General features: G+C 39.7%; 1 protein-coding gene across 1 annotated transcript in view; it reads left to right on the plus strand.

Moving 5' to 3' along the window:
- LOC104032488 (von Willebrand factor D and EGF domain-containing protein) overlaps nucleotides 1-13,735 on the plus strand; it is a 181,548-nt gene that overhangs the window by 82,109 nt on the left and 85,704 nt on the right. Inside the window, exon 11 of the mRNA XM_075710358.1 lies at nucleotides 2,784-3,727. Within this exon, the coding sequence (XP_075566473.1) occupies nucleotides 2,784-3,727 (944 nt within the window). The remainder of the gene's footprint in view (nucleotides 1-2,783; nucleotides 3,728-13,735) is intronic.

Consider the following 13,735-nt stretch of genomic DNA (forward strand, 5'->3'; position numbering starts at 1 on the left):
CTAAATAGTGGTTATTTAATGGCAATTTTGACCTGTCGTTACAAATTGCAGTGTTTAGAAATCAACAGCCATCTTTAACATATTAATAATGTGATAATCAGTCAGAGCTTGCTTCGGGGAAGACAAATGGAGAAACAGTTTGGTGCAAGGATGACCAACTACTGACTATCCAAAGAGGGGCTAACAAGGTCCTTAGGAGGACCTGTTCAAAGCAAGTTTGCTGAAAGACCAGAAGCCAAAGCACAATATATAGGAATTTACTTATAAAACAGTGAGGAGTTTCCTAGTGCTCGGCACATGTGATGGAGATACTTCAGGGGAGGCAGAATAAGCTCCTGCTAAGTGAGAAGGGCAAGAGGGGTGATGAGTATCTCCTTGCAGCACTCCCAAGGATGGATTCTCAAGGACCCTTCAGAACCTGGTTAAAAAAACAACTGAGCCAATGGGAAGGCTAAGGCCACCTCTGGAGGAGACTGGATCAGTCTCTGATCCACCCACGAAGAAAAGGCACAGTAAAAAACAACCTGGAGGGTTTGTTGTTTGGGGTTTTTTTGCTGCTGTTTTTAATTTCATTTTAAATAACACTGAAAGCACGTTAGGTTTTCTCCAGCACCTGAAGCTAGTCTGAGTGCTCACCATCTGGCAGTTCAGCTCTTTTCCTGGCTCCCACCCCTCTCAAGCAGCTGCAGGGCTCTGAATGGCACAGATCTGTTTTAAACATCAGCTTTCCAATGCAACTTTTAAACAATAAAACAACATCAGAGGCTTCCAGCCCTTAAATAGTATCCGGACAAGAAAGAGCTGACTTTTAAAACGTGTATTTCAAGTAGGTAAAATAAATTTTTCAAATCTTTTGAGAAACCAGCAGCAATACTATGAATTTTGAACTATCTGTATAATAGCATCCAACTCAGTTTGAAAAATTTGTCTTGAGTTCTTCCTTGATTATAATGGGCAGCTAAGAGGAACGACAGTCTCATCATCTTATGCAGGGGACAGGAGGCACATTCTCACTCACTGAGGTGCCGTCAGTATGTATATGCCTGTGAGGAAGTAGGGGGTTTTCAGTGGCTCCATGCTTTCCACACCATATACCCCCATCCTGTTGACCAGAGCTCATCAAAGGAAGGGATTTGGCTTCACACATGAATAACAAAGGAATTTGTTTCAATAAAATACCAAGGCAAAAGATTTTCATTTTGCTGAAATTTTCATTTTTGTCTTAAGTTTCTGTCCTGATTCTGGTCCAGTTTATGTGATTTCTATCTATTTATTAAATATGCGATATTTACCTAGAGTTTCTAGGTTTTGTAGCATTCCCTCAAAGAATGAGCTAGTTCTGCTGTCTTAATTTGGGTTTACGGTTGGTTCATGATGTGAGTCTGGGCAGTTTCAACCGCAGGTAACGCCACCATGCAGAGCTGGAGGAACAGTGCATGCGGGACGCCCACTCAGACACTAAACTGCGTTGTCCAAAGGACTGGAGGTCATTTCAGTACTCCCTCAGTCACCAAATATGTTTTCTTGTCCTAGACTGTAGGAAAGTGCAGAATAGCTTGTGCATTTCTGCAAGCACAAAAGCTGTCCTGTCGTATCACTTTATTCTGCTGTGCCCGCACATTGGGTAAAACAGTTTCATAAATGTCTGCACTCCTGTTTCAAAAAGAGAAATTGGTTCATTTTGCCTGTGTCACCGTGTTGTTTTATTTCAAAATAGTATTGTATCAATGATCAAAATAATAATGTCATAGATACCATTTTCAATATATATTGGTAATATTGGATAAAGGCAATTACACTTCCTACAGCAGGATCTAGCGTCTGGCTCCAAAATGTTAGCAAATGCTTTCACTTTCCTGAAATCTCTACATTCTAGCTGCAAGACAAAATTAATGCCAAAATAATTTAGATCTTTGGTGATATTTCAAATTTCTCTGGAAGTAAAGTGCTGCTAACTATTGGGACACGAAGCATATCTTTTTCTATGAAGCTCCAGGATTCCTCTTGTGCCACACAAAGATCAATAAGAGACCTTGTGCTCATGAAATTTCCAAAGAAACTTTAATCATGGCTGTTTATTCAAACTGAACTCTCTAGCAGTCCATCCATCATTAAAGCTAGACTAAATTAAAAAGGGGGAAAAAAAATCACCTTACCTTATGTGATAGCCTAGCTCTATGATCAATGGAAAACTGCTTTGTGTCAAAAGAAAAACTCAAAGAAAGCTCCATTACAAGAAAAGAATTAAATGAAGTATGCTTAAAAAAAATTCTAAAGGAAAAAAACATTTAAAAGAAAAAGTGATCCGAGTCTTAGAGGAAACACCTGGTAAGGACAGCACAGGCAAATAGATAAAAGATTATTTTCATAGTAAAGCACTTGAAACAAATACATCTTTTTTTGTCATTCACCAAGGTGTATCTGAGTCACACCAGGGACAAGGCCAAGGCCTTATTTCATGTGCAATATGCAAAGGGTAGCCTGCACCTTAGAGAAAGTTCTGCAAAGAGAAGTCAAGCAGTTAGGCAACGCTCCAGCAAAGCACTTAAGCATCTGTTATTAAAAAGTCCCAATGTAGTGCTAAAAAATGCACAGGACAGCTCAGAAAGGGCAGTGCAAAAGTGACTAAAGAAAACAGAGACTAAACTTAAGCAGTTTCTTAAGTACTTTGGTAATTGGGAATTTATACATTCCCTAGCCTCAGGGAAAGAAAGTTTTCTTGATGTTGTAGACTAATTTGTTGAAAGTTTCCTCCCTCTAATCTCTTTCTATTTTTAAATCAGAATACCTCCAGGGAAGAGCTTATTTGACAAGACTCCAGCACCTTCTGAGGGGAGGCAAAGGAAAAACTACTGTAGATGTCAGAAGGAGAGCACTAAGTCTGTGCCCATGCTAAACACACTGAATGCCTTTCAGACTCCTTTCCCTCAGTCCTCTGCTTGCCATTATGATCATGTGGATTACACCTCTGCAATCCCATATCTAGACGTTACGTCAGAATTTGTCACTCACTCAGAAATAGAATCTACTTTAAGAAAAGATGAGAAACTGTCCACCAAGCCTTTTGATCAAAGCTTTCTGCCTAAATCAGTCCAAAAGCGAGGTAGCCCTGAGGAACGATTAAAACCCCTCACACACAATGTTTCCATGAAAAACAAGAGTTCCATTAACTCTACCAAAAGAACAGAAGACCTACGGAGAGCAAAAAGACAAGAAGGCTATTATGAGTACTCATCCTTTCACCCACTGCATGGCCCAAGCCAGAAAGACTCAGAGAGCTTTGCATATTTTTTCCCAGAGGATTACTTTGAAGGGATTCGGACAAAACTTCCACTGGCGTGGCCCACTCCCAATGGCCTAACCGCTGCCAAAGCTCAGGAGATTTGCCACCAAATTCTTGCAAATTCCACCATTGGCTTAGTGTGTAAAGGTCTCCTTGGAAAACAGATGGATGAGGCAATTGATATATGCCTTTTAGATCTGCAGCTCAAAGATGACATGGCTTGGGTGAGGGCTCTAATAGCCCTTTTGGAAAACGAATGTGAAAGAAGAGTGCTAGGAAACAGAAACAGAGTGTTCCATGTGGGAAACCAGCCATCTGCTACCCAGGAGGAAATCCTCACCGTCCTCCGGTGTCCTGCTTTCTGTAACGGCAAGGGACAATGTACTGAATTGGGCTGCCGGTGCTTTGAAGACCACAGCTCCTATGATTGTAGCATTGCCAGAAGTAAGTAAAAAATTCTGTTTGTTCCTACCCTACCCATCTTTCCATGGTATTAGAGTTATTAGGTAGAACATCTGCAGAGTTGTTTGGTCTTCAAACAGTGCTACCAGTAAGATATTTGATGAATTAGTAATCAGTTTTTGACCTTGAAGGGCCGATCAAAATATCTGGTTGGCTGGTCCTTCACTTTTTCGCCTCAGTAACTTTTTAAAAATGGATTTTACAAGCCCCTTAGCAAATTGGTTTTGCAGAAGTGATTTTCTTTACATCTGATCTATCACCGGCATGCTGACAAGCAAGCTTCTGACAAAAAAGAGGGTCCTGTTCACCTTGTGGTCAATATTCATGTTAACACTGTATAGATACTTCTTTTTTTCCTGATCAACAGAGAATAAAATTTGAAAACTAATTTCACTGTACTAGTAACAAAAAAAATTAAAAGTGACAAAATGAACAAGTTACATTGTCAAAACCATAAAACAGCTACAGGACATATTCAAGCCTGCAGACCTGATTCTGCAAATATTCATGAATTACATTCACACAGGAGACTATCCCACTAGGTTTGTTTCTTTACAGTTCAGCCCCTCAGTCCAAGTCCAATAGGAGTACTGACAGTGCTTGAAACTAAGCACACGCATAAATGTCAGCATTAATTTCAAAATGTAAGCCCTGCCTCAGCAAACCACATAAGCTTATGGTTGAAGGTACAAAAGGGTACTTAAGGCTCAGCTGTACAGTTGAGTTCCTGCAGCTTAAGAAGTAACCATCTTTCACCTAAGCTGAAATGACAAGGTATGCTCTCTTAACCCATCCTAAATGTGGGGGAAAGCCTTTTTCTGTGATGCTTAGGACATTATTCTGTATTTAGGACAGGTAAAGCTCATATCTAGGGTCAGTCGCCATGGCTTAGCTGAGACATCCAAATCTCCATCCAGTCCCAGGAGCTCAGCGGCACATCTGATACCCCAACACTTTTACTAGCCAGGATGGGATTATCCACGTGCTTCACAATAAACATGCCTTCAGTGTGCTGATTTATAAAGTCATAAAATATATCCTGACACCTGTTTTTTGTTAATGGCAGGCTAAAATTTGCAGGATCATTTCCTAAATTTGGAGGAATTCATTCTCTTTTGCACAGAGAACAACTGACACCAGTGACTGAAAAGCGAGTTCAGCAATTTTACAGTAATTGTCCAATTCACAATTCAATGTTTAACTTCATTTCTCTGTAATACGGTCAGGTTAGGGGGGTTGCTTAGACCAGATTTTTAAATTTCATTTTACTTTGCTATGGTTGAAACCCCTCAGATTAGAGGGAAAAATCTTCAATGTGACCTTTCAAGTAAAAGCTAATGGCACCTTGTCTTCTTGCTGCTACATCAAATATAAACAAGGACAGAGTACAGAGCACGGCTTGAGATTGCACAGGGAGGTGAGAAGTGGAAAACAAACATGCATCAGCTGCGGCAAACACACCATAAGCCATTACTACTCCCCAGTCTGGCTGCATTGTCCATCTCTCGCTGCCTTTGCTTCGCTTTTCTCCGGTGGAGGAAAATGGGGTAGTTGGTCTTTGCTTCAAATCACTTGTCTTCTGGGAGTCTGCTTTATTAGAGTTCAAAGGACATTAAATTATTCCCTCCAGTTTTCCAAAGAGTCACTAGTATCCCGACTGCCCCTGGCAGACTCCTGCTGCCTCCAGCACCCCTCACCTGGAAACCTGCTGCACTGCCCCGGGGCGCCGGGGGTCTCCACGGTGAGAGATGCTCCACGGAGGCTGAGTCTTTAGCACGAGCATCCTCGTGCTTACCCTGGTCCCTGGGCGACACCAGCTTGGTGTTGGACCCACAAAAGAGCCACCCTGTTGCAATTAGGAAAGTATGAATTTCTCTTAGTGTTTATACTGCTCCGTTTGCTGGGGGCGAGTTTGTTAGTGTCATGACAAAATTAACATCGGCAGCTTCAGCAGTTTTCCTAACACAAGGCAGAAGGCCCTTTTCCAAAATTCCCATGCAGTTTTCTCAGCATTTCAAGGGCAATATTTCGTTTAAAAAGTGAATGGCCCTTGTTCTCTCTATCACACTGTAGACAACCCACATTACCTTAGCTGCAGATAAGGACCTGTATTTTTCTTTTAACTAATACTTGCAAAATATTTTCTGTGGGTGTAAACTTTAAGTAGAAATATTATTTTTTTTATTTAAGAAGACCTACAGAACACATTGATGATTACTACTCAAGGAGAAGAATGCTTTCTAGCTAAGTAAAGCAAGCTCAGAAAAGAGAACATGAAATAAAAATGTAGTAGAAATTGCCATTTTAGCCACCAGTATTTATTTTTCTCTTGAGGAAAAGGTAGTGGCATAACTCTGTGATGTGCAGTGTATATCTTTCCAAGGGTGCACCTGACCTAGGGAACATTTCCCATTCATTTTTCTTTTTTCCACCATACTAGTGAGATTATATGCTGCCCTCTCATCAACAGCTGTCCATCTCTAAAGGTGTAAGACAACAGTCACTCATGGTATATTCCACACCGTGAACATACACTGGGAACTTACATGTTTGTACAGAAGGAAAAAAAAAAAATCAAAATGTCACAACAGACTGTTATTAAGACCAGTGCAATTAATTTAATCACTAAAATGTTCTCTGCAAAATATAGATTTTTTTTTTTTTTCCTATTTGTAATCTATCTTCAGCTTGCACAAGGCAAAACCCTGAACATGCAGCACGGTTCACAGGGATAGACCACTCAGCCCATGGAAACCTCTGAGCTGCTTTATGCATGACAATTAGAATCTTAAAGAGGAACTACTGTTCCCCAAATATCCTTGTAGACAATAAAGCTACTTAGCAATTCATTATGCGTTCCACATCCTAAAGAAAATATTTATTCAAAATATTTTACAATCTGTTTTTCATTAAAATTGAAAAAAAAAAAGACAGCTGCTTAAGCAAATATAACTTAAAAAAAAATTTGCTCACAGACTAATGAAAAAATATCAATTAACCTTTTTTAAAGTTTGTTTGTTAAAGAAGGGATCCTCCTTCATATAAAAAAACGGGGTTTGTTTGGCTGGATTTGATTTGGATTGTTGGTTTTTTCCCCCAAAATGAAGACAAGAGAAATAAAGAGGATCCATTTTCTGACCAAATTTACCTAACACATCACAGTGTTTACAAAGAGGAACAGCAGTGATCAGGAGAGTTGCAAATACCTCCTGTGACACCGGTCCCACAAATGCAAAACACTTCAGAGAATATACCTTTGAGTCTGTAAATTGCTATTGCTTGACTCTTGCCAAAGCATGTTGCCAGAAGAGTCCTCAGCTTCTCCATGTGCTGGGTGAGTGGGAGGCAGTATGAATTTCCCCTGATGTCAGTGGTAAGGGTTTGAAGATTGTCATGGTATCAGTGCCTTTAAAGAGAAGGGCTTCCTTTAGTTTGGGGAACGTAACATGGAAAATGAACTTCTCAGCATGTTCAGTGGATACTCACCAGGTTTTTAGTGAAGACCAGTGATTAAAGCTATCTTTTCTCTTATACTAATTTCTGAGTATTTGACCTTATGCCTGTGCAACAATCTTTGCATGCTACTTCTGCATACATAGTATGTTCCTGTGACCTCAGTGTCAGAAAACACCTCTTCACTTAAATACTGACAGAGGGCATAATCACTAAAAACAACGGACTCCAAATTCATCCACAGCTTCTCATTTACTTCAGAAGGATTATGGGTGTCTTACGACAGCCCAAAGTCAGAGCTTTGGACCCTGGAAACTGAGCTGACTGTAGAGCTTTCAGAAAGCAGCAATCTGCAGGGTGATCAAAAAGAAGAGGGTCTGAATCCAGCCTCCTGGAGTAGCCTTCTCCAGCTTTAGGATCCTTTGGAGAAGCATTTGAAATGGTATTATGTCCTTACAGGAGGGTCTGTAATTTAATCTGGATAATTTGGTTTTAATTCCTGATCATAGAATCATAGAATCATAGAATCGTTTAGGTTGGAAAAGACCTTTAAGATCATCCAGTCCAACCATTAACTTAACATTACCAAGTCCACACTAAACCAATTAAGGGGAGACTAGACTAAACCATGTCCTGAAGTGCTATGTCTACCCATTTTTTGAACGCTTCCAGGGATGGTGACTCCACCACCTCTCTGGGCAGCCTCTTCCAATGCTTGACCACCCTTTCCGTAAAGAAATTTTTCCTAATTTCCAACCTAAACCTCCCCTGGCGCAGCTTAAGCCCATTTCCTCTCGTCCTATCGCTCACTATAGGTGCCAGACATAAAAGCATACTTGATACAGAAGAAATTAATAACAGGATGCATCTTCTGGTACTCATTGCTCCTCCTCTCCCAGGTATCCTGATACCAACTAGCACTAGACTGGTGAAATTCCAGTACGTGCTGGGAGGGCGATAGCTCAGGCAGCCACAGCAGAGCTCAGCAGTGAGCGGGACCTGGCCGCTGGGTTAGTCCATCCCTTGTACTACTGGTACAGAAATGATGGGAAGGAGAAGCCTTTCAAGTTCAAGCTGACTTTGAGCAAAACTGGGGAAAAAAAAATATTCCAGAAAATTTAAAAAAAAAAAAACACAACAAGTTGGTTTCAACTTTAGCTGTGGAGAGGGAAAAGTACTGCCACAGTCTAGAGTGAATCAATGTGATGAACTGCAATGACCTCCATGTATTACAGACTATTTATGAATTCATTCATAAGTGACCTAGAATATTCTTTCTCTATATACAAAAAACCAGAAACCGTGTATGTATAAAAGTGCCTGATGTTGGAAAGGCAATGTAAAGCAGATCTATACATCCAGCCAGAGGTCAGATCCCCTACAAGGAGAAATAAAATCTTAGGTCTGGCACGCCAATCACTCTGACATTCTAATATTTAGAAAAGGTCAGCTAGTTAATTTGGTACAGACAAGCAATGTGGGTATTAGTGTGAGCTTCACCTTTAGCTGTTCTTGATTTTTCAGTTTTATTCACAACATTTTTTAAAGATATTTGCTTGGTTTTTACATTTCATAGGCAGAAATGTTCTACATAGACAACATGTGATGTAACGCCTATTTGCAGGGAAAAGTACTACAGGATCACACAATAATGATGCGCTGCTTAAACAGCAGCTCAAAAGGCTGGAAGTCCTCAGAACTGAAGTCCTGTTGACGTCACTAAAGCCAGGATTTCACACCAGAAAAGGCTATTAGAGATGAAGAATTAAGAGGAATCTCAGAAATAAAACTGCGTGTTCCAACGGGAACAGCTTGAGCTCCCGAACTGGCAGCTCAGGCATCCTGACCTGGCTGGCGGGGCGCAGGCAATCAGCACTGCTGGGATAAGCACGGGTGGGATAAGCCCTGGGGCTTTTGTACTAATAAGCAGAGGTTCTGTAGGAAGGGAAGAAAAGGAGGAGAAATTAAGAACTGAACTAGGTTTCTGCAGGACATATAAAAACACTGCCTCTTTCACTGTCTTTTAAAGGACCGGAGAAACAGGAGAATGTATGTTGATTTTGGAAATGCTAACTCTTAAATGCCATTGTTCGGAAAAAGTTATTTTTCAGGAGAAGTTACACGAGTAATGAAGGAGAAGGCAACTCCTTTTGCTCGCCATATATTTTCCCATTAGCTCCAAAACAAATCCCCATCTAATTTTCTCAGGCTGGAATTATAGATGTGAATTAAAACTCCCCCAAGATCAAGGAGGCCATCAACATAATTCAAATATCTTTTCCAAGGTCACCCAATCTCAGCTACACTGCCAATACATAATAATGTATTCTTCCACTGGTTTTGACCAGCACACACAGACAAAAAGATGGCCGTGCAGTATTTTGAGGGATCAGAATACAACCCATAACATATCTGGAATAATTTTAAATAAAAGCACGTAGAAAGAGAGAAGATGCGAAGTGTGGCTTGCAGACAGGCTTACTCCTCTACTCTGCCTGACTCCAACAGGAGCAGTCCAGGTGGCCAGAGCTATAATTATCCTCACATGAAAACTGCAATTTGGAGTTGAAAGGCACCTCTGAAATTTGGCAATGCTCCAGAAGCTTAGACTTTCTTAATGTTGCTTAACATTTCATAACCCCCCCCCCAACACCTGTATAAGGTGCTTAAAATGTCATTACCACCTGTAATTAAATGCAGAATCCAATTACTGCAGATAGCAAATCAGGTTGGTGCTTACCGTTTGTATATATTGACCATGTTGCTTATAAAAAAAGAATCAGGACTAGTAAAGCACACATAGAGGGATGTAATATGCAGATTGTATGAAGCTCTAAAGAGCAATTACAAGATAAAAGGTAATGAGGAATAATAAGGACAAATTAGTTTCAGTGAAGTAATGACACTTGAAGTTTAAATTTCTATGTGGAAAGTTCTGGAAAAAAAAATAGCCAGCAAAGAAACCAAAGAGCAAAAATGATGGTGAGAAGGTGGGAAGTTAACACTTACCTAACACACTTACAGCTATCCCATTTTCATATCAATAAATTTGAGTAGCGGCATTAAGAAGTTCTGTGAATCCAAGCGCATTTTCAGAGCTGTGAACCACAACCACACAGGTCCCTCAGACCCATCTGCAACAGCAGCTACACAAATTATACTCTGTTATTTCTAGAATGATCATATAGACCTTTCTGAGTTTATCATACTGCTTTGGGCTTGGTCTTGTTCATGTGCTCTAATTAAATAATATTAATTAAAGCACCAACTATTTAAAAAAATAAATTATACTGAGCAAAAGTATGGGGTCAGCTACTACAGTTCCTCAGGCGGGGTCTTTCAAAAAAAGATATCTCTCCCCTATGGAAGAATAAGCTCAGAGCCTTAATCAGGCCAGTCATGCAAGTTGAGGATGAAATATGTATTATAGAAATCTCACTGTTTGTATAATTGTGCTTTATTTGTAATTCCTGTTTTCAAGGACAAAACATGAGGGAGACATTTAAAGAAAATATTTAAATTGTTTCGAGATCCTCAGGTGAAAGGGGACAGAGTATTTCAGTTCTCTACATCAAACATCTGCTTTGGAGATTTTGTGGGGGAACATACTTACTTTGTAATAAATATGTTTCTCCCACTTCTATCAGTTCTGCGGTCTTTAAATTCCAGATCATGGTGCCATAATGATTATTTAAGGGCTGTTAGTCTGTCAAGTAAATGGATACTTTTTGGCACATGCAATATGTGTTTTGCCGATGTGATACATCACAACAGCGCAGATGGAGCTGTTAGGGTGTACTGGGTCAATAGAAGCTCTCCATGCATAAATTAGACTATACAAGTAAAAAATGCATACTAGACTTCTCAAAGAAAAACAATTAATTTCTTAAATCGCCAGGATATCTACAAAGCAGCCTACTACTTACTCACTGCATGTAAAAGTGGTAGCCTCTGTCTCTGCGACCAGCCTGCGGTGGTGGTGCGACCAGACCTTTGAGGAAGATTTACATTTTATATCACCATAAGAGCCTCAGAAATACCTGGAATTGTGGAATTTCTGCCTCATCCTCTCCACAGGAATTGACCAGGTTTTAAAATTTGTTTAGATTAGTAAACAAAGAAAAGACACAACCAAGCTTTGGGCTAATATGGCAAAACACTTTATATGGTAGTGAGGATGCAATACACTTTAACAATTAATTGTATCAATTTTTCAAAATTGGATTTCAAAAGAAGAGACAAACATGCTTGTGAGAACAACAAACACCATAGTTACTACTATTAAAATTTTCTTGCCAAAACAGAGCTATTACTATAAAAAAAAAAAAAAATTAAATGGCATTATTCTTTAAGCGGCTTTTTGTCTTTTCAAATAATAAGTCATTGGGCTTAACTCTCCTCTCCTCTTCATTATAATAATTCCGCTGACTTTGGTGGACATAGTATTAGCAAAGTCACAGTTACTATTACTTTGATGAAGTTTACATTATCAAGAAAAAATTAGGTCTCTTTACAAATGCTCTTTTCTTTGTCCTTTTTTCTGATAGAAATTATTGCCTTTTCCATTCCACAATGTTGAGTTTTCTTATCTAGCCAGCTGAGGGAGGTTTGAAATTTTCCTATGCCTATGCCCCCCATGTTCCCTCAAATATGTACTTGTTCACTTGACAGCTGATGGACAGTGAGGCAGTGTTATTATATTATACTTTAGAAGGTAACTCAACTGTATCTATCAAGTATATTTTCCTTTAGTAATAATTTCTGTAAAGCAGGGAACACTTCATGCAGATCTCCATATGCTGTTGCGACATAAAACACACTTTAATATGCTGCTTCCATTCCACTGGGATTGCGTTCTTTACATAGAGCTTAAAGATCTTAACAATATATTCTTATTTCCTTCAAGCTGACATCCAGCTTACTGGATAATATTGGAAAATAGATAGAGAATAAATATGAAAATACATATTAAGCAATTCAAGATATTATTGGTTTCAGTTATTCAGCTTTTTCTTAGTTAAACCAATTTATGATTTAATACTGAATGCAAACTAAAAAAAAAAAAAAAAAAGTTTATTTGCAAAATACACTGTTTCTTTCTCCCAGACATCCACAGAGGAGTAGTCCTCATCTGAGTGAGCTATGAATCCTAATGATAATGGCATCTTATATGAATAAAATTATTCTACAGTATCTACACATCTGGGCCATAAAAATTTACACCAATATATTCTTTTCATTCTAAAAACAAAGGCAGTATTAGTGGTCATAAGTGCAAAAGGCATAATGAGTAGGCATAATGAGTAAATATCAAGGCTTTGAGATTACTCATCCAAATATAATTTTTTGAACATAACATTTTTTGAACTCACCTGATTTTGAAAATATCACTCTAATGCTTTTAGAACAAATTAACATCTCCTACCACAAAAATTTTAGTAAGAAATACAAAATTTACAAAAGAAACATAATAAGACTCAAAAGAAAAAAATAATTGTGAACCTAACTTATTGATGCATCTTGACTGACACCTGTGTACTCTTTTTTATATTGACGGAGACAGATTTTTCCCAGTCACATAAAACATATTTGTGGGTAATTCTCAGTGATTGACAAGCTTCATGCTAGCTTTGAAGTTTTTCTTCTTTTCATAGCAATTTTAGTTTGCTTTTTGATGGTGCAGAGGCAATAAACATGCATCTGAAAAGGTGAACAGTCATAGAATCACAGAATAGTTTGGGTTGGAAGGGACCTTTAAAGGTCATCTAGTCCAAGCCCCCTGCAGTGAGCAGGGACATTTTCAACCAGACCAGGTTGCTCAGAGCCCCGTCCAACCTGATCTTGCACGTTTCCAGGGATGGGGCATCTACCACCTCTCCAGGCAACCTGTGCCAGTGTTTCACCACCCTCATCGTAAAAAATTTCTACCTCATATCTAGTCTAAATCTACCCTCTTTTAGCTTAAAACCATTACCATCACTCCATCACAGAAGGCCACTAGGCTGGTCAGGCAGGACTTGCCCTTGGTGAAGCCGTGCTGGCTGTCTCGAATCACCTCCCTGTCCTCCATGTGCCTTAGTGTAGCTTCTAGGAGGGTCTGTTCCATGATCTGCCCAGGCACAGAGGTGAGGCTGACAGGTCGGTAGTTCCCAGGGTCCTCCTTTCTACCCTTTTTAAAAATGGGTGCCGTGTTTCCCTTTTTCTAGTCCCCAGGGACTTCGCCTGACTGCCATGACTTTTCAAATACCATGGAGAGTGGCTTGGCAACTACATCAGCTGATTCCCTCAGGACTCTGGAATGCACTTCATCAGGTCCCACAGACTTATGCATGTTCAGGTTCCTCGGGTGGTCACGAACCTGATCTTCTCTTACCGTGGGAGGGACTTTGCTCCCCCAGTCTCTGTCTTGCGGTCCATCCGCTTGAGAGGTGTGGGGGGAGAGGTGGCCAGTGAAGACTGAGGCAAAGAAGTTGTTGTGTACCTCAGTCTTCTCCTTATCCGTTGTTACCAGTTTGCCAGTAAATACATCAATACCAG

Source organism: Pelecanus crispus, chromosome 5, assembly GCF_030463565.1.
Source record: "Pelecanus crispus isolate bPelCri1 chromosome 5, bPelCri1.pri, whole genome shotgun sequence".
Classification (NCBI taxonomy): Eukaryota; Metazoa; Chordata; class Aves; order Pelecaniformes; family Pelecanidae; genus Pelecanus; species Pelecanus crispus.